At 39.9% G+C, this 22,087-nt stretch overlaps 1 protein-coding gene across 1 annotated transcript in view; it reads right to left on the reverse strand.

Moving 5' to 3' along the window:
• Nucleotides 1–22,087, reverse strand: part of PGM5 (phosphoglucomutase 5) — a 191,487-nt gene that overhangs the window by 133,541 nt on the left and 35,859 nt on the right. Inside the window, exons 5-6 of the mRNA XM_060014655.1 lie at nucleotides 18,205–18,395; nucleotides 17,449–17,603 (exon numbers count right to left, since the gene is read on the reverse strand). Of these exons, the coding sequence (XP_059870638.1) occupies nucleotides 17,449–17,603; nucleotides 18,205–18,395 (346 nt within the window). The remainder of the gene's footprint in view (nucleotides 1–17,448; nucleotides 17,604–18,204; nucleotides 18,396–22,087) is intronic.

Raw genomic sequence — 22,087 nt, forward strand, 5'->3', positions numbered from 1 at the left:
ACTTTATTATTTACCCTCAGCAAAAGTGAATGTACTATAAAAAAGAAAAAATACGGCACTGGATGGTTTCCGGGAAAGTTTCCTTGACTTTCAAAAGACACATAAATAAAAGGCAGTCCCTTTTCTTCCATAAGACCACATCATATGTAGGGGAATGATCTAGACTTGCTGGAGCCGATCCATGAGGAAAGCTCACCAAGAACAAAGACCACACCCTGAGGATGACAGAACCTAGCTCCTTAATGATGAGACCAAGGCAATGAGTTAGCCCCCTCCCCCTTGGAGCTAGTTCCTTCTAGACATTTTATTTTTATTATTATTTTTTTGTTTGTTTTTTTACGGTACGTGGGCCTCTCACTGTTGTGGCCTCACCCGCTGCGGAGCACAGGCTCCAGACGTGCAGGCTCAGCGGCCATGGCTCACGGGCCCAGCCGCTCCACGGCATGTGGGATCTTCCTGGACCGGGGCACGAACCCATGTCCCCTGCATCGGCAGGCGGACCCTCAACCACTGTGCCACCAGGGAAGCCCCCTTGTAGACATTTTAATATGTGAGCTACACCTTTCCCTTACTGTTTATGTCATTTAGAGTTCAGGTTTCTCTTACTTACAACTAAAAATCACCTTGTTTCCTTCCCCAAAACCTTGCTTCCCAATCTTTGTTGTTATATCATAACTCCACAGGTGAGGATCAGTGTTAGTGGGTTTCTTCCATTCTGAGCATCAATTTACTTATTTATAAAATGAGGGAAATAAGACTTTTCTCATTCAGTTGTCCTTTCAGTTTATCTTTTCTTTGGTAGATTAGGAATATCATATCCTCTTCCTCCTCATCATCATTCATATCATCATCATTTATGTCATCATCCTAACTTGTTCAGTAAAGAAAAGAATAAAAGATTTTCACCATGTCAAAGGTTAGAGAAAATAATATTTTATAACTGCATAGATTACAATATTCTATACAGAATGTTTAGAACATCACCTAAATTAAACCCATGGCAGAGACTGCCAGTTGTCCTGCTATAACTATTCTCCCCTTCCTTCTTGATAGAAAACCTTTGATTTTGAGCTGTGCACATGGCCATTCAGAGTGAAGACTCCATGTCCCAGCTTCCCTTGCAGCTAGGTGTTGCCATATCATTAAGTTCTGGCAAGTAGGATATAAGCAAAAGCACCAAATATCTAGGCTGTGAACCTCTTTAAAAAGATTGTGTATCTATCTTTGCTCTTCCTTTTGCTCTTCTTTATCCTGTACTCCAGTAGCTGCATAAAATGCAGACATGGTAGTGGGAGCTCCTGCAATCTTGAAACATGAGGGCACAAGCTACACCCACATGAGGCAGAGCAATGAGCTAGAAGGAGTGTGAGTCCCTGGGAGCTCAGTGGAGAAGGGCCACTATACCAGCCCTGACTACTTCCCTTCTAGAAGGGGAGAGCCAGGCTTTGAGAAATGATAAGAATCAGTAGTACAGTCAGAAGTACCAACGTGCTCGCACACATATCTCCTTTTCTGTTTGATTCTACCGTATCTCCGTGAGAGCTCCCTCTCGTCACCCCGCGCTGGCTCGATGTCATGCCCACCCAGAGCCACAACACAGCCCCTGATCTCTGACCTACTTCAAGAGTTGGTCCTCAGATGGAAATTTCCACCAAAAATCCAAACAGCCTTGTCCAAATCAACTCTCATTCTCAAATTTCTCATGCTCCTGGCACCCACCTGCTTTGATAATATTCACGTAAATATACCTCATTTAGGGAGGAATATTTACCCTTCCACCCCCCAAGACTCTCCCTAGTGCACCAGAGGACTTGGCTAATGAGTCTGCAAATAAACGGACTACAGAGGAGCTTATAAACTTTTTAGAAGTCATTATAAAAGCAGGAAACAACCATTACAACAATAAATTGGGATTGAGATGCTAACTGTTAAGAAAGGAAGTAGCTAGTGGTATATTAATAAGAAAGAAAGCCACTTTCACAAATCTCTCCTCTGTCCTCTCCTCCCCACACATGAGTATATCACAGAGCAATTGATTTGGTCATGATGTTTCTCTTATTTTACCTTTTTAGCTTTTGGCTGAATACTGAACAGACTGTGAAATGGGCAAGTGCTTATGTTACGCACACAAACCACATTATATATTTTAATGGGATGTATATATAACACAACACCAAAATCCCAGCATCAGAATTAGCAGTAGGAAAAAAACTTTGAACTCTGTATGGAGGTTTAATGGTTCTGGCCAAAATACAGACAGACACAGGTGTGTTTTAAAAGAAAAAAAGAAACCCTGTGTTTTCCCATAAAGACAGTTTTTCTAAAGAGATGGGATTTCCAGGGTCCAACAGTTCAGGGTCCAAGTGCTTCTATGAACAAAGAACTTTTCATCTGTAACAACTCTGAAGGATATTAATAAAAAGGCAAAAGATCAAATGGCAATGGGTCTAATCCTCGATCCCTAGTTGAAAGGTTCCATTTACACACAGAGAAGAGCTAAAGAAAATTAACAATCATTCCTTACAAAGTAATCTGAAAAACTACCAAATGCAGATATTTGAGGGTCACACAGCAGTCTTCTAAAAGCTTGTTGTACTGTGAAATGTGAGGGACCCATAGAAGGAACACCACTCAATAACTGTTAGCTACATGGGGGATATGGGCTCTAAGTTTAGTCCCAGTTCCTTAGTGTGGAAGAACTGCAGACTAGTTATTAGAATCCACTGCCCATTCTTGAGTTTGTTATCTTTAAAATTCCATCATCATGATAATAACAGCTAACCTTCCTGGAGCTCTCACTGTGAATGGCACTCCTCTAAGCACTGTCCATACATTACCTCATTTAATCCCAATGAGAATGATGCTGTTATTATCTCATTTAGCAGGGAAGACCCTGATTAGGGAACCAGCCCAAAGTCACAGAGCCAGAGAGCAGAGGATTCAAACCCAGGTAGTCTGAGTGCAGAGGCCAATGAAAGTCAAAGAGAACCACGTTCCACTCCATGCATGCACACATTTGGGTACACCGGCAGGCAGAAATGTCTGCACTCCTTAACCTATGTCCTCTTTTTCTAGCACACGTACTCTCTTTTCTCTCCCACTCCTAAATTTAGTAGAATCTGTGTAAGGCAAGCTGCAGGATACAACGTCATGATTTGGAAACACTCTCCAAGTCTATCATTAACATTCAGACTGAAGTCATGAGCCTTTGTGAATCTAGCAGAATACCTTCCATGGAGAATATTAATAAATTTTGTTGATGGTGATGTTTGACAAAGGAGGAAAGGATGTGGAAGAGGAGATGAATTTCAGCAGCGTATCCAGCACCTAGCAGTGTGCCTGGCACATAGTAGGTGCTAAAAATGGTTTTTGAAGAATGACAAAGTGGAAGGTAGGTAAGGAGAGAGGGAGGGAATAAAGGAGGGAGAAAAGAAGGAAGCAAGGAAGGAAAGAGGGAAAGAGCAAGAGAGATGGAGGAAGGGAGACAGAAAGGAAGGAAGCGTAGAGAGAAGAGGATGGGAAAGAGAACAGATGAATTCTCAAGAATATGCTAGGATCAGGGTAAGCACCACCACTCTAACACTGTTGTCAGTTACGTAAGTAGCAGAGGATCGGCTGGGGTATGAGGAGGTAACAAGAAGGGCCTCTTGAGTTCTTAACTAGGTCCTGAATTCTCCCTCCAGAACTGCACCCCAATGCACTCACCCAGCTCACATCCCCTTGTCATCTATTGGGTCCTAAATTGCTACCACTACTCCTTCTGGAAAGAGAAAGAAAAGATCTTGCTTTGGAGGAAAACTGCATCCATTCTCTGTCATTTGGTATGGGAAGGAATGACTGTCCTCCCAGCTCCACTTAATAAGGGGAAAAGGCTTAAAACTTTCAGCATCTCCCACCCTTCATGGCCTCAGTGAACCGATGGATCAGAGATGATACAAACCCCAACCAAAGTCAAGACTCAAGGACATGTTCGCAGTTGCTTCTTTCTAGAAAAGCTTTGTCACACACACACACACACACACACACACACACACACACACACACACACAGAGTTTTATCCTCCTAGTTTGGGATTAACATATACACAGTACTATACATAAAATAGATAACCAAAAAGGACAGGACCTACTGTATAACACAGGAAACTATACTCAATATTTTATAATAATCTATAAGGGAAAGAATTTGAAATATATATATATACACACACACACACACACACATATATGTATATGTGTGTGTGTATGTATATATCTATCTATCTATATATCTGAATCACTGTGCTGTACAGCTGAAACTAACACAACATTGTAAATCAACTATACTTCAATTTAAAAAAAACTCCTCTTATAGTGAGGTGGATGGACCTAGAAACTGTCATACAGAGTGAAGTAAGTCAGAAAGAGAAAAACAAATACTGTATGCTAACACATATATATGGAATCTAAAAAAAAAAAAAATGGTTCTGAAGAACCTAAGGGCAGGACAGGAATAAAGACACAGACATAGAGAGTGGACTTGAGGACACGGGGAAGGGGAAGGATAAGCTGGGACGAAGTGAGAGAGTGGCATGGACATATATACACTACCAAATGTAAAACAGATAGCTAGTGGGAAGCAGCTGCGTAGCACAGGGAGATCAGCTTGGTGCTCTGTGACCACCTAGAGGGGTGGGATAGGGAGGGTGGGAGGGAGACACAAGAGGGAGGAGATATGGGGATGTATGTATATGTATAGCTGATTCACTTTGTTATATAGCAGAAACTAACACACCATTGTAAAGCAATTATACTCCAACAAAGATGTTTAAAAAAATTAAAAATTAAAAATATTTTAAAAACTCCTCTTAGACAAGGTAGTGTAAGAGCGTGAGGCCTAGAAATCATGCAGACATTTGCTCCACCAAAGGGAGAGCCTGGAGAGCCAAAGGCAGGGAACACCTGAGGATGAAAGTAATACCTCCTAAGGCAAAGCAGAGAGGAGGGAATATTCAGGTATCACTAACCTGCTGGATCAAGGTTCACCTGAGGCCAAATCTACTTCAGTTAATGTGAACCAACACATTCCCTTTATTATTTAGGTCCCATTTCAGCTAGTTTTCTCTCATTTGCAGCACAAAGATCCTGACTGATACAATCTCTTTGTAAGTCCTGGATAGAGAACTTGCATTCTTAAATACAGGCAACAACTTACCAAACAATTTTCCTCCATGCTAGGATATAAACCACTGATGCAATCAGGGACTGTAAAAGAACTTGGAATTCCAAATGACAAACTTAAACCTCAGGCAGAAACCTGATCAGAGATGAGATGAGTGGACTCCCAGGTCTGAATTCTATCCTCACCTGTTTGGGGCATACAGACAGGAGCTGACACCATTTCTTTTTCTTTTTCTTTTCCTTTTCTAAGCATCGATATCTTATATACAACTGGCAGCACATTATTTACTAAAAGATCCCATTGTACTTAATTGGTATCTTTTATGTTTCTGCTCATCAGTGTTGTTTGCCTAAGATTAAAAACTCTTAGAAGGAATCCTATCAGCTTCACCCACTTTACACAGAATGTTATGGAGAAAGGCTGCCGAAACCTGATAAAGGTTTATTCATAGAGCCACTGCTGATCTTACTACTGCAAGCAAATCCTGAGGTAAGGGTATAAAATTCAAATGCTGCCTTGAACTCCGGTCAACAGTTTCCTGGAAGTCTTAAATTAAAGCCAAGAACTGCTTCTTCCAGAGCTTTACTAAACAGCAGTGATGTTCAAGGTCAAATTACAAGACATCTTGGGGTTGAAACTAATTCTGCTTGTCTGATGTCATCCACCACACACATAGGTCCCCCAACACAGACACACACACCAATAGACACAAATGACATTCTGATATAATCAGAATGTTCTCCTGCTCTCAACAATAAGGAACAGCAAAGAAATTAGGAGACTTGGAATTAGACAACCTGGCACCAGTCTTGACTGCTTCCTTCTTGATGGGCAACTGTAGGCAAGTTACTTAATTTCCAAATATTATATTTTTTCTATAAATAAAATGTTGATAATAGCACTTGATACAAATACTTCTGAGGGTTTGTGTGAATATCAAACAAGATACTGTAATGGAATCCACTGTAAATAAAAATGCATTTCCTCTTACTCTGTGCTGAGCAGGCAAAACTTTGGGGCAGTTTCTCGATTCCCCTGTGCATGTTTTTCGATACTATTCTTCCCTCAGCCTGATGGGTAAGTGAAATTGATGATATTTAGCAATTTAAGCAGTGTTCCAACAGGTTCAGCTTAACACTACCCTAACAGGTTGAGGTTTAAAATCCATTAGAAAACATTTTTCGGTGAGAGTTACAAAATTCATTTCAAACTATAAAGCGAATACAAAAAGTCCATTTTTTTTTTTGTACAAAAAGCTCTTTCACTCCAGGAGGATCTTCAGGTCTGAGATGATTTATCATAATCTTCCATCATTTAAAAGCACTGTAAAGTGCCAAGCTTCTCTGGCTGCTTGACAAAGCATACAGTTACACTGACCAAGCAAAGAGTTACGCTGGGCTATCCTGTCTTCCTTACATATTTACGTCACTAAGAAATTTGACTAATGACCTTGAAATCTTAGAACTTTCAGCTCTAAATGGAAGTCTTTTGCAAGACAAGCCTGCAGGTAGTACACTGACGTTCTGGCTCACCACAGAGAAGGAGACAGTGTACAGCGACTCCAAAGACCACTGGACTCACCTGAACCAGCCGGTGTTTACTGACGGTCTGGTAAATGCAAGCCTTGATGCTGAGATCTGGGGTCATTCAAATAGAGTCACGATCCATGACCCCAATCATAAAGGAAGACCCAAGACAAGTTCTTTGTTTTGCTTTCAAATAAATAGGGTTTGATTATTTTTATCACTTTTATCAAGGTATAATTGATATAAAATAAAATTCACCAATGTTAAGAGTATATAGTTCCATGAGTCTTGACAGATAGGTAGATAGGTAGAGTTGTATTGCTACCACCATAATTATGATATAGAACATTCTTATCAGCCCAAAAAATTACCTCATGCCCCTCTGCATTAACGAATGGGATTGATTTTTAAAGTGTATAAATATCTTTAAGTCACAAAAAAGAAAGGAGGCTATTAACCAAATGCACCCGCCAAAAACCAAAATTGAGATAATAAATAAAAGCAGGTCGTAAAGTCAACATTCCCACTGGAGACCAACTGCATCCACTTAGCCCTAGACTGAATGGCATCGAAACCCCTGCTTAAAATGCTCTTTAATCCCCAATCACCCAGAGTGGTGTAAAGGAACTTCTTTCAGTACTGGCAGAACCCACCAATGGTCAGAATTACTTGCCAAGTGCCAACAAGTGCCAAGTCAGTGGAAGGGCTGAGAAAAGGATGCTGGACACCATTAACAATGACTATGCCTTTCTAGAAACAGAACCAAAGAGTGGCAAAGAGTCCTTGCCAATACAGCAGGCCAGAGAAAGCTGATTTCTAAAAATGGTTTGCCTGCGTTCACATGGAAGGGTGATGATGATTATATGTTTTGGAACCCAAGTCACTTAATGCTCATCCAAAATTGTTTTTCTGATCAACAGGGAGAGCAAAAACCCAAGACAGCTCTGAACAACTGACAAAAGATGGTTTATCCAACATCTCCAAAGCTCTTGCAGCCTCTAGTCTTAAATGTTACCAATTTATTCCTCTCGCTTTAGCTAATTAATTTATAAGTGCCCTCTACTGAACGTAGGCATGAAATTGCTTTCTCATCTGACACCAGCTCTCAGAAATACTGACAAGCAGGCCTCAATCATTGCCAGCATCCTCTCCAATAGGTGAACACAAAAAGCATAGAGGAAGGCAATGCTAGGCATGCTCAAACTGTCCTACTTAGCTCCTCACTCCTCACTCTACTTAGCAGGGCAAGAAATAAAGAAACCTTGGGCTTCCCTGGTGGCGCAGTGGTTGAGAGTCCGCCTGCCGATGCAGGGGACACGGGTTCGTGCCCCGGTCCGGGAAGATCCCACATGCCACGGGGCGGCTGGGCCTGTGAGCCATGGCCGCTGAGCCTGCGTGTCCGGAGCCTGTGCTCCGCAACGGGAGAGGCCACAGCAGTGAGAGGCCCGCGTACCGCAAAAAAAAAAAAAGAAATAAAGAAACCTGAGCTTAAGTTCAGGCTGTGGTTTTTAGTTATTGACTAGGAAATAACTGCTGCGTCGTTGCTTCCTTTTATCTCATCTTTATTGTTATAATCAATACCCACATATCATTACTAAAATCCAACTCACTACAAACTTACCTAAATGTAAATTAAAACCATAAGTCAGGCACAGTTTTATTAGACCCAAAAAAAGACTGTGCAATTATACATCATTCATTTTCTTCTTATCATTCAGTATACTTACATTCCTGTGCAACCAGGTGATAGCATCGACAAATTTAATTTGTAAAAATGTCCAAAGAAGCATGTTTGTTCGTAGAGCTGTGGCATTCTAGTTACTTTTTCTCCCAAATAAGAAGTATCCAAAACGGGAAAAAATCTCATTCATTCATTTAATAAGTGCATACTGAGAACCTATTCTATGCCAAGCTACTGGCTAAAACCTTCACCTTTGGGGGGTTTACAGGACATTAGGAGATAGACAAGTGTATGTTTTCAATGTCTGTGACAATTGTGATAAAAGGATCTCTAAAGAGCAAGTTCTGCGTATTGCTTTGGGGTAGAGAAACATGACATCAAAGGAGTACTTACTAAGAAGGTGATGCTGATTCAAGTCTTGAAAGATCAGGAAGAACAAAGTGGGGTGGGATGGGGCAAAGGGAACACATTTCAAGGAAAGAGAGCAGGATATGCAAAGGCACATCAGTGTGAGAGGCCATCAAATTTGGGAAACTGTAAGCAGCATAACACGTCTAGAGGGCAGGATAAAAATGGTAGGCAAGAGTGAGATGTAAGTAATCCAGAGATTATGCATGTTTTAGAATCAGGAGATAGGATCACATTCTGCAGGCTTCTGAAGCCACCAAGACTTTTTTTTTTATTTTTATTTTTTTTGCGGTACGTGGGCCTCTCACTGTTGTGGCCTCTCCCATTGCAGAGCACAGGCTCCGGACGCACAGGCTCAGCGGCCATGGCTCACAGGCCCAGCCGCTCCACGGCATGTGGGATCTTCCTGGACCAGGGCACGAACCCATGTCCCTTGCATCGGCAGGCGGACTCTCAACCACTGCGCCACCAAGGAAGCCCTCCACCAAGTCATTTTAAGCAAGGGAGGGAGGTGCATGGCTCTCTGCCTTAGAACAATCACTCTTGAGGTGTTCTAGAATATGGAATAAAGAAGAGGAGGTCTGGGGCCAAGGAGACCAGTTCCCTGACTATTGCGATAGTGTAAGCAAAAGATTATGAGAACCTGAAGTAGGAAAGTAAAAAATAGGGACGGAGAGGAAAGAATGACTCAGGAACTATTTAAGGGATTTTTCTAACAGAACCCAGTGACTAATGGTGTGTTGGGAATGAGGAAGAAGTAGAAATCTAGGATTATGATAGGTAATTCACTCAGATAATAAACATAAAAAAGAACAGTTTTAGGGAAACATTTTTAAAAATTGCTATTTACACATAATAAATTTGAGTTGTATATAGCAGAGCTGTCTACTGACAGCAATTTGGATATAGAACACAGGTTCATTTCTGTCTGAAGAAAAAGGATGAAAATTAGAAGTGCCTAAAATTAACAAGGGCCTAATATCCACACTATGCAATGAACTTATGCAAATCCATCAAAAAGGGGAGAAAACCCTAAATAGAAAAACGGGCAAAGGACAAGAAGAGACAATTGATAGAAAGGAAATCCCCAAGTATCTCAAGCATCTGAACAGATGCTCATTAGTAATATGAGAAATGAAAATTTAACACAGCAGCGGCATACTACTCTCTATCTATTCTACTGGGGGAAAACTAGAAAGCTAGACAATAAAAGTATTGGCCTGGTCTTGAAGATGCAGGAACTGGTGGGCAAAGCAGGCTAGTGAAGCCATTCTAGAGTACAATCTAACACAGGATTTGGTCAAATTAAGTATACACACTGCCTCTGACCCAAAAACTCTGCTCTTGGATACACATGTGAAAGAAATTCTCACATAAATCCCAAGGGGCTATTCATTGTAATGGGAGGTAAGAGGCATGCTGAGTGTTCACAGCTGAGGGAACAGAGGTGACCTGTGGATACACACGATGGACTACTATGCAGCAGTTAGAAGCAACACACTAGATGCACACAGAGCCACTGAGAGGATCTTAACACAAAGTCTTTAGTGGAAAAAAGAAACCAAATACAATCTATTATACAGTACTAGTCACAATCATTTAAAATACATGCGAATAAAACAACATACACAAACAAAAGGACACCCAATAAACACACACTTGTGGTTGTCTCTGGGGGGAAAGGTAGTCAAAGAAAAGAGAAATACATTAATTTTTTAATAATAAGAAATGTCTCCCACTGGACAAATTACGAAAGGATTATTCAATGATGAGCATGATTAACTCAACTCACTACACCCGAGTTCCAAAAAACTAGGACAAGGATAAGACTGGGAGACAAGCGGGCAGAGATTACCAGAAAGACTGGCCATTGTACTGGTTACGCTGCTTATTCTTTGTTTGCCCCCTTCCACCTTAAGAGTCCCCATTACGTTCTATGCCCATCTCTGCCCTATTCACTTCCCTAGGAGGCTGAGCTCCACAGGTTACCCTCTGTCTTCCACTTGGGTTTGGTCAAGACGAGGTATCAGCAGGAAATCAGAGGGTGGGAAAAGAGAGAAGTTGGGGTATTTATACCTCCCTGACAAGCTCAGTCCCTGACAACTCCAAACCTCACCAGGCTATGGTTACCCTGATCCCTCCCTTGACCCTTTAGTCCTGGGAGAATTCATAGCTTTTTGATATTGTGAGTCCTGGGATACCTCTCCATCACTTCTTGATTTTTTTGGTTTCCTTCATTATCTTCACCCATACCTCTGTGGACCAGGTCATTAAGCTACTATTACAAAATTCTTTTTAGCAAACCCTTTTGAGGGTGCCATCTCTTTTCTCCCTTGACCCTGACTTAAATACCTATGGAGAGTTTTAGGGCAATAAGTACTCCAATAAAGGGTATTTTCTCTCATAATTCCTATCACTCTATAGCACAAGGGATGTATGGGAGACTGAGTAATTAATTACATATTAGCTCACAACACTATCTCTCCCCTTACTGCCGTGCATCCTGACTGACCTTGGAGACAAAATGGCACAGATCTAAAGGATGTAGCAAGGACCAAGGTCAGCGTAGATCAGTAGATACTTGCAGGATTAACGCTGTTTGCATTCCAATGACCGCCTGAATATATTTAAGATAAAGCTACAGTACATGTTTCACATTGAGGATTGGCAACAAATAGCTGTAGACTACATTCTGAAAAAATAAGTATTTTCACATGTGTTATGGGCCATTTCTAATCTCAGCATCAAAGCCAGGTCCATCTGCACGTTTCCAATCTTTGATCCTACCCATAACCTCCTCAGCAAGTGCTTCCCTGGCTACCTTATCTTAGTAGGGTGTTCCACACCCGCCCATTATTACCACACCAAGTTCATTTCCCCTGAACATGCATTACAATTTGTGCTTCTATTTTTTTCTTTACTTGTTATTACTCAAATTCTCCATTAGACTGTAAATTCCATCAGGGCAAGGGACAGTTTTCTAGGACCTAGAAGGCCCTTAATAAATATTTCTTCAGTGAATAAATGGTGAAAAACAGGAGTGACACAAAATGCAAAAACCATCATGTTTATGGGTGGTGGATCTTATATGGCGGACTTTGTAGTCAAAACATACTTTTCAGATCTCCCTCCCTTGTAGTGTATACAAGGATGCTCGCTGTGTTTGAGGCTCTAAATATCTCTAACGAGGAGACTTCAAGTCCGAGTGTGTTTGCCTTACTTAAAACAGCATTCAGCACAGCCCCAAACACAGATGGGCGCTTCATAATATTACTGAAGAATGATGACACTGAGGATTATTTAATACCTCCTCATGGGGTGGAGACAGACCTTGGGCCACAAACATAGCGTGAATCTGCTTTACTTCTCAAATAATCTGAAGCAAAATTATTTCATCTGCAACCACAAATCAGACACATTCAGAATGACAAAGCCCCAAAAGAATGCCATTTTCAATACTGAAACTGTATTATTCTGGGGTAAATGGAATCCTTGTTTCAGTGATACTGTAAGAGCAGAAATTAAAGATACTAAAAGTCTTCCCTCGGGGAACAACTGTTATCTGTGAACAATGAAAGTTTGTCTGAATAATTCATCAGCTTCAACGATGCAGGCCCCCCTTATTGGGGAATTCCAGGAGTTTGGGCAAGTGCATCATTGAATGTGTCTCAGCCACTCCGTTGCCATTCTGCCAGGGACTGGCATTTATGGGTACATTCCTATGATTTTATTAATTAAAAAAAATAACCTATATGGGAAACCACTGTCAAGATAAAATTTTGAGGGTGCATTTATTTTACTAAGAAGAAAGAAGCTTATAAAGCGTCCATCATGAGAATCCACCTGGGACTCCACAAGAGATCACATACCCAAAACAAATCACCACGTCAGAGCCCCACAGAATTCTGAATCCCAACCAGCAAGCATGAATAATCCTTTTAAATGGTCACTTACATATCAGAACAGGTCCTTTGTGAAATTTCTAAGCAAGGCCTCTGGTTTCTGACCGAAACAGAGATTTATTGGGAAGGGGGGATGAAGTGAAATCAAGAACTACTGGGAAATTTCCACGAGAAAAGAGGACAAATGGTTTTTGTTGTCAGAATAAAACCAGCCTCTCCTGGCCAGGGTACGGAAAGCTGCTGACTACCCCACAGGAGAGCTGAGCAATATTTTCAACTGGTTTCTCAGGGACCATCCTGATTAAGTTGTAGTTATGGGGCAGATGCAATAGTTTCAAATCCTGGGTTGCTGTCTTATTAGCTGTGTAACCTTGTACAAGTCACTTAACCTCTCTGATAACTGGTTCAACATCTTTAATATGTTGAGAGTTAATGCCTACCCAATTACCTTACTAAATTATTGCAAAAATCAAGTGAGTTCAAATTTCCGAAAGTTCTTTCTAAATTATAAGATTCTGTATAAGTGGAAGGTGTTATTAAATATGCTCGCACAATATTAAATACCCCACATAGGACTCAGAAGCCTCTATGACTCTGGGTTCTCCATTTCTAGAGATGGTCTGGTTTTTGCTTTGCTCTCTACAGTTTCACTGAATTTTTTTTTTTTTTTTTTAAAGAAAGATATAAACAAAGGCAAAGGGGAAAAAATGGAATCATACGTCCTACTTTTTGGTGCTGCTAGGCAAGAATTTTAGGCTGACGCTTGGTTCATCACCATGACTTGATATCAATATCACCTGAGGGATAGAAGTAAAATAGGGAGCATCCCAAAGGCATGTGATTCATCTCCCCACTGATGGAAGAAGAAAACATCAATTTACAGGAACCAGTTATATTTCTAATTACTAGTAGCAAACAACTGGAAAACTAAAGTTATAAAACTATTCCATTTACAATAGCATGAAAAGATATAAAATACTCATGAATCAATTTAACAAAAATTGTGTAAGACTTCCACACTAAACTACAAAACATACGTAAGAGAAATTAACCGACAAAGTATGCAAAAGAAATTAAAGAAAACTAAATAAATTGAGAGATATATCACATTCACGGACTAGAAATCTCAATATTATTAAAATGCAATTCTTCCTAAATTTCTCTATGGATTCAACACAATCTCAATCAAAATCTCAACAGGCTCTGGTAAAAAAATGACAAGTTGATTCTAAAATGTACATAGAAATGAAAAGGACCTAAGATACATAACTTTGTCTATATGGAGAAAAAGAAAATAGAGTTGGAGGAGTCACCTGATTTAAATATCTACTTTAAAACTCCAATAATCAAGACAATGTAATATTGGCATAGGGATAGACAGCAGATTAATGGGACAGAAGGGAGAATCTTGAAATAGACCCACATATATATGGTCAACTGATTTTTAACAAACGCATCAAGGGAAAAGTAAATTGTTTTCCATAACAACTGGATATGGGGAAAAAGTGAACCTCACACAAAAATTAATTCAAAATCGGGACTTCCCTGGTGGCACAGTGGTTAAGAATCTGCCTGCCAATGCAGGGGACACGGGTTCAAGCCCTGGTCCAGGAATATCCCACATGCTGCGGAGCAGCTAAGCCTGTGTGCCACAACTACTGAGCCCGCGCTCTAGAGCCCGCTGGCCACAACTACTGAGCCCACGTGCCACAACTACTGAAGCCCGTGCACCTAGAGCCCATGCTCCACAGCAAATGGAAGCCACCACAATGAGAAGCCCACACACCACAACAAAGAGTAGCCCCCACTCACCACAACTAGAGAGAAAGCCTGCACGCAGCAACGAAGACCCAATGCAGCCAAAAATTAATTAATTAATTTTCAAAAATTAATTCAAAATCATCATAGACTTAAATGTAAAAATTAAAACTACAATGATTCTAGAAGAAAACATAGGAAAAACATCTTTTTGACCTTTGGGTAAGCAAAGATTTCCTATAGAGGATAAAAAAAAGTATATACCAACTATATAAGAAAAAAAAATTAGCCATCATCAAAATTGAAAACTTATGCTCATCAAAAGACACCATTAAGAAAAAAAAATGGTTCTGAAGAACCTAGGGGCAGGACAGGAATAAAGACACAGACATAGAGAATGGACTTGAGGACGTGGGGAGGGGGAAGGGTAAGCTGGGACGAAGTGAGAGAGTGGCATGGACTTATATACACTACCAAATGTAAAATAGATAGCTAGTGGGAAGCAGCCACATAGCACAGGGAGATCAGCTTGGTGCTTTGTGACCACCTAGAGGGGTGGGATACGGAGGGTAGGAAGGAGACGCAAGAGGAAGGAGATATGGGGATATATGTATATGTATAGCTGATTCACTTGTTATAAAGCAGAAACTAACACACTATTGTAAAGCAATTATACTCCAATAAAGATGTTAAAAAAAATAAAGAATTTGAAAAGGAAAGTGAAAGACAGGGGGAAAATGTTTGTAATACATATATCTGACAAAAGACTTATTATCCAGGGAAATCCCTGGTGGTCCAGTGGTTAGGACTCTGTACTCTCACTGCCAAGGGCCTGCTTTCAGTCTCTGGTCAGGGAACTAAGAAAGATCCCACAAGCCAGCGGCGTGGCCAAAAGAAAAAAAAAGATGTATTATCCAGAATATATAAAGAACTTCTATAAATCAATAACAAAAAGACAAACAGTGCATTTTTAATTGAGCAAATACATTTTGAACCCGTACGTAACAGAAGAGCTCACAAGTGGACAATAAGCATATGAAAATGAGCTCAACATCACTAGAACGATGTAACTCTAAACCAAAATAAGATAATACTTTGCATTCACTAGAATGGTTAAAATAAAAAAGACTGACGACACCAAATGTTGTTGAGGATATGAAGCAACTAGAACTCTCACACATTGCAAATAGGAGTACACGATGGAAAATAGCTTGGCAGTTTCTTGTAAAATTAAACATACATCTACCCTACAATCAGGATTCTACTCCTAGATATTAACTAAAGAAATGTAGATGTGTCCACAAAAAGACATGTAAGAATGCTTATAATGGCATGATTCATAGTAGCTAATAAGTGGAAACAACCCAAATGTTCATCAAGAGGAGACTGGAAAAGTAAACTGTGATATATTCATACACTGGCATACTACACTGCAACAGAGGAGGATGAACTAGTGACAGACGCAATGGATGTGGATGAATCAAAAAATATATATTAAATGAAAAAAACAGTAACAAACGAGTACCTGGTATATGACTCTATTTATGTGAAGTTCAAGAACCGGCAAAACCTAAATACAGCAGCAGAAATTATGACAATGGTTGCCTAAGGGGTATTGCAAGGAGGATGGGGGAACTATAGGGGGTGATGGGAATGTTCTATATCTTATTCTGGATGGTTGTTACCCAGATGTATACATTTTTCAAAACTCATTGAATTGTAGCCTTAAGATTATTCATTTCACTGCATATAAAATTTACTTAATGAATGATTCAATGAATGGTAACACCATGCAGAGATAACCACACAAATCCAGAAGGTGGGATTCTGCAGGACAACTGGTCAGGTCTCTTCAAAAATTACTGTCATTAAGTAAAAGATAAAGGGATTGTGGTAGATTATAAAAGACTTAAGCGATGTAACAACCAGATGCAATGTATGGTGTTAGACAGGATGCTGCTTCGGGCAAACCCTCTATTAAAGACATTCTGGGGACACTCGGAGGAAATTTTAATATGATCTTGGTTTTAGATGACATAAAAATGTATTAATACAAAGTGGGAGATTGTTGATAGAAAAAAAACAAGTTACAAGGCAGTCTGTACTTTCAGATCTCCTTTTGGTTTTTACAAAAAGGCAAATATATATTATATATTGTGTATATTATATATGATTTAGAACTATGTATGTATATTATATATGTATATAAAGAGATCCAATAAGGAATATACATTTATCAATTAACATAAGTAAGTCAGGCAGAGAGATATGATGTTTACATTTTCTTATTTTTCTGTGTTTTCTAACTTTCCACTATAAACAAATACTGCTTCCACAATAATATATGTTGCTTGAAAATATTAGTCTCTGAAATTCACTGTTTTATAAGACAAGGTAAAAGATGGATGGATAGGGCCAGGAGAAAGAAACCTCAGACTGTTCTATCTACTAAGTGAGTCTCCTATTGGGCATTTTCCATGAGTATCTTATTTCATTCTCACAACAAACCTATGATGTATCTTCCCCGTTTTTACATAACTGATGATGATACAAACGAGCATTTTAACATAATATTACCTGACCTCAAGACTCATGTTCTTTCCACCTCACTTACATATTTAGTAAGTTTTCTTACTAAACATTTGTGAAATATTTACAATGAACCAGGCATTCTGTTACATGTTTTACAAGAATCACCTCAATCCTACCTCATAGCAATCCATGTAAGGATGATACTGTTATAACCCTCGTTTTAAAAATAAGAAAACAGAGGCACAGAAATCAAATAAGTCCCCCAAGTTCCCAACAGCTAAAAAGTAGCAGAACCAAGAATCAAGTTCAGGCCACCTGATTCTTCACACGCCTACCCACTATACTACAGCATGTCTCTAAGTTCCCATGCTTTCAACAAGTTCCCAGTGGAGTAGGGGAGTATAAGTGACAGCTATCAGCAAAGGGAACATTGATATCAGAGGCCTGCCATGAAGGCTTTCATGGTGACATCCTTGCTTACCTGTCCAGGGCTGTGCTGGTGGGCATACTCCTCCCAAACCCTCGGACCCCCATCTGACGGAAATACGGAATGCAAGAGAGGTTGGCGGCAATGATGGCCAGGGAGTCGGAAGGGCTCACGAAGAAGCCATTTTGGCCTAGGATCATATAACGGTCCTGTGGGAAAGAATGTGTGAAAATATTCAGGCAAAGGCATCTGCTGCCAGCAGCCCATTCCCATCATCACTACAAGCCACTTTACTGCCATTCCACATTTAAACAACATAAAACAACTTGAATGAAGCCAAAGAGGGCATGGGAAACCAAGATCTCTGAACATTATAGGGCCCACGATCTTGACATGACTGGGAATATATCCCACCTGTCGAAATGTGGACGACTTCCTCAGGCTTCAGTAGCCTCTATATTCTTAATTCACACTTTCCCCCAAACATAATGGAGAACAGAGGTTATTGCTAAAATAGCTCGCTTCTTAACATGGTGATTTCAACAAAATCAGCCATAATAAAGACATATTGCATGCATTTTTTAAAAAAAGAAATAACCTCTTTATAACATAAGCTTACTTGAAAGAAGAAAAGTAATGGCTATTTAAGCGCAATACTTGGCCATTAGATAGAAGGGCAGATGCAGAGCCAGTTAGGGCTCATATGCCCCATACATGTCAGCCCCAGAGGTATCCAATAGCTCTCTGGTTTCCAGTGCTTGGCTCATTATATAGCAAAAGGACCAGCATGCAGAAAACTTTCCTACTTACCCCATCAGCATCAAATGCAGCTCCAAACCCATATTCCCCTCCTTTCATAGCTTCCAGAAGGGTCGTTGCATATGTCAGGTTGGGGTCAGGATGCTGCCCTCCAAAATCTTCCAGGGGAACACAGTTGATTGCAGAATTGGCTGGGGCCCCCAGCTCATCACACAGGACTTTTCTCACATAGGGTCCCATAACTGAAAAAAATACACAGCAATATGAGATCTTTGCAGAACCTCTGCCCCCCCCGCCCCCGCAACCAAGGGTGTTATGCTCTGCTTAGAACAAGAAGGTGACTTAATAGCACAAGAAAAAAAAAGATAAATTCTACAAGTTTTCTCAAGACACAACACAGAATAATATTTACTTCAACTACTACTCATTGAGCAACTGCTATGTGCCAGTGACTGTGTCAGGCATATAGAAGTTGTATTCAATAATCCAGTTCCATGAAATTTCTCTCCAAAACTTATCTAAAATATTGCCAGGAATAAATCAACTACCTAACAATGATTTATTGACTGTTACTTTTTATGTACGAAAAGCTTCAGCTGAATATATGCAAAAGCACTAACAGGCCCTAGCAACATTCTTTGTCTCTACAGTTGTTTTAACTCTGCCAAGTGTATAATTAAACACTGTAAAACACTGAAGCATATAAAACTAAACACGTTTTACAAAATAAATGTTAAGGAGTTGTGTTTTCCAGTTCAACACACAGCCGTGGAGTGCCTAACACGGAACTCCTATGAGAAGAATGGAGGGCATCAAGGGACGCAAAGCACCCAATTCCGACACTACTGGGCTCTCAATCTAGCAGTGGGATGAGTCACATCTACAGGTGAGTGACTGCAATGGTAAGACTAGTTCTATTCAATGTATATTTATGAAATAATATGATCCAATGGCTTGAAAGAAGAAATGACCACAGGCAAGGCTTCAAGAAGAAGGCAGCATTTCTGGGAGGACTTGGAAGAATATAAATTTGACAGGAGTGAGGACGCCATCCAAATGGAAAGAACACTATAAGCAAGGGAACGGAGCCTGGGGTAGAACATACAGCAAGCACACTTGGGGATCAGCACATAATCCTGTTGGCTGAAATATATCAAAGTACTGCTTTCCATTTATTTTCCACTAATACAATTCAAACCTCAAAGAGTGAACATCTTTTGATTTTTCCTGCCCAGCACCCCTTTCCCCTTCCTCCAGTAGCAGCATCTTGGGTTTCCTTTGGAGAACCAATCCTTTTCCCATCTCAGTTCATGTGATCAGGATGTGGCTAAACCCTACTTACCCTAAGGCTGGGGAGGTGACCTAGGTCTGCCACTCAGTATCCTCCATCCCTCAACCAGAGTGACTGATTCAGAGACGAACGCACAGTACAAGCTAGGCAATGAGGCTCAAATCCAAAACATCGCTCGAACTGTTTGGAAAGAGAAGCTGTCTTCCCTCTAGGCCAGATAAAGCTAAGGTAAGAAACTGAAAGAGCCTTTTCTGGGGAAAAGAACCAGCCCAATAGGAAAAAGCAAAACAGCCCAGCCAGAAGACCTCAGAGTGAAGCCCTTGGAAGATAAGTTCCACACATGGGCTCAGAGCTCCCAACAAAATTTTTAGTACCTCCCTCTTAAACATGCCAGGCAGCCAAAGACCACCAAACTTTTGAGGAATGCATCTAACATGAGACCAAAACAAAGAGAGTAAAGAGCAACCTGGAGAAAGCAGAAACTACACTGAGAGAAAAAATATTTTAAAGTATATTTCAGTCATATCCTAATAGAGATCAACAAGATGTGACAGAATGGCTAAAACTGAAGAGACTGACAATATCAAGTGTTGGTGAGGACATGGAGAAACTGAAGCCTTCATACTCTGCTGGTATTGCAAACGGTACACTTTGGAAAACAGTTTGGCAGTTTCTTATTAAACATATACATCATATGACCCAGCATTTCCACTCCTGGGTATTTATCCATCCAAGACAAAGGAAATCATATATCCCCATAAAGAACTTGTTCATAAATCTTTATAGCAGCTTTGTTTTGTAGTAGCCAAAACATAAAAATAACCCTAATTGTATCAACTGGTGAATGGATAAACAATAAGTAGTACATCCTTACTATGGAATACTACTCAATAGTAACAAGGAATAACTACTGATATATACAACACCATGAAGGCATCTCTAAAACATTATGGTGAGTGAAAGAAGCCTGAAGAAAAAGGCTACATATTGTATGCTTCCATTTATATGGCTTTCTGGAAAAGGCAAAACTGGGGGGGCGTGGTGGACAAAAAGCAGATGAGTGATTGCCAGGGACTAGGGGAAGGAGGAGGGGTAAGACTATAAAGAGCCGCAACAGAACTTGTGGAAGTGAGAGAAATATTCCATATCTTGATTGTCAGAGTGGTTACATGACTATATATGTTTGTCAATCCTCATGAAACTGTATACCAACAAGGTATCAATTTTACTACATATAAATTATATACCTCAGTAAACCTGACTTATTAAAAAAAGATATGGCATTCATGAAAGATGAATAGGAAGCTATTTTTAAAAAGAGATTATTTGGAAAACAAAACAAAAGTTTTGGGAAATTAAAAATATGATAGTGGAATGAAAAACTTAATGGAAAGACTTGGAGATAAAGCTGAGGAAATCTCCCAGAAAGTAGCAAAAAACAAAGAGAAAGAAAATGGGTGGTGGGGGAAAGAATAGGATAATTAAAGGATCAGTCAAGTAGGGCCAATATCTAAACAACAGCCATTCTGGAAAGAAAGGAAAGAGAAAATAATGGAGGAAATCATCCAAGAAGTAATGCAAGAAAATTTCCCAGAATTAAAGGACACAAGTTTCTAGATTAAGAGGACTTTCCAAGTTCTCAGCACAATAGAGGAAAACAGTCTCACACTAAGACTCATCATTGTGAAAAGAAGGAACACTGAAGATATGTCGAAGGCCCTAAAAGCCTCCAGAAAAGAACAGAGAAAGATTTCACGCCATAGATTAAAAATCAGAACAGCATCAGATTTCTCGAGTTCAGTAGTAATAGCTAGAAGACAATGGAGCAATGCCCTCAAACTTCTGAAGAAAAATAATATCCAACCTAGATTTCTATATCCAGATAAATAGCAATTCAGAGTGAGCACAGAAAAAAGGCATTTTCAGATATACAATGACTCAAAACATTTACCTCCCATGAGCTTTCTCTCACAGAGTTCCTGGAGAACTTGTTCCTCCAAAATGTAGGAGTAAATCAAGAAAGTGGAAGACAAAGGATCCAGAAATAGGAGAGTCACCGTAAGAAAGGGGTAAAGGGAATTACAGGATGATGCTAAGTGGAGATTCCAGGACAACAGCAGCTCACAGAGCAACCAGTGCAGAGCAGAGGAGATCCCAGGTCTCCAGGAAAATGAAGTGAGAGAAGATTTAGACACTGGGAGAATATGAGGGTTAAGAGTGGTAAATACACTTCACAAAACCTAAACAGTGAGAAAACAAGACAATTACTAATTCCACAGAAGAAGTTGTTCTGTAAGGAAAATATAATTACAGTATTTTTCATGGCTCAGCAGTGTTATGATAATGTAGACAGTAGATACCGATCTTCCCAAAACGATGATATAATTAGTTTAAGGAAGTGTGCTTGGATTTAGTGACCGGAGAGGGTGAAAAAGAGCTACAACCTCATCTTCCATGGTATGAAGTCAGTAATGCTCCAAACTGAAAAATCAACAAGGAGCATTATAATCATAGTATTTAGTAACAGGAAGATCAATACTTTAAAAAAAAACACTGAAAGAGTTAAAAAAAAAAAAGGTAGCCTCTGAAAAGTAGGAAATTGGGGGAAGGAGTTGGGAATGGATTTTTTCATAATAAACTTTG

The sequence above is a fragment of the Delphinus delphis genome, chromosome 6 (genome assembly GCF_949987515.2).
Source record: "Delphinus delphis chromosome 6, mDelDel1.2, whole genome shotgun sequence".
NCBI lineage: Eukaryota > Metazoa > Chordata > Mammalia > Artiodactyla > Delphinidae > Delphinus > Delphinus delphis.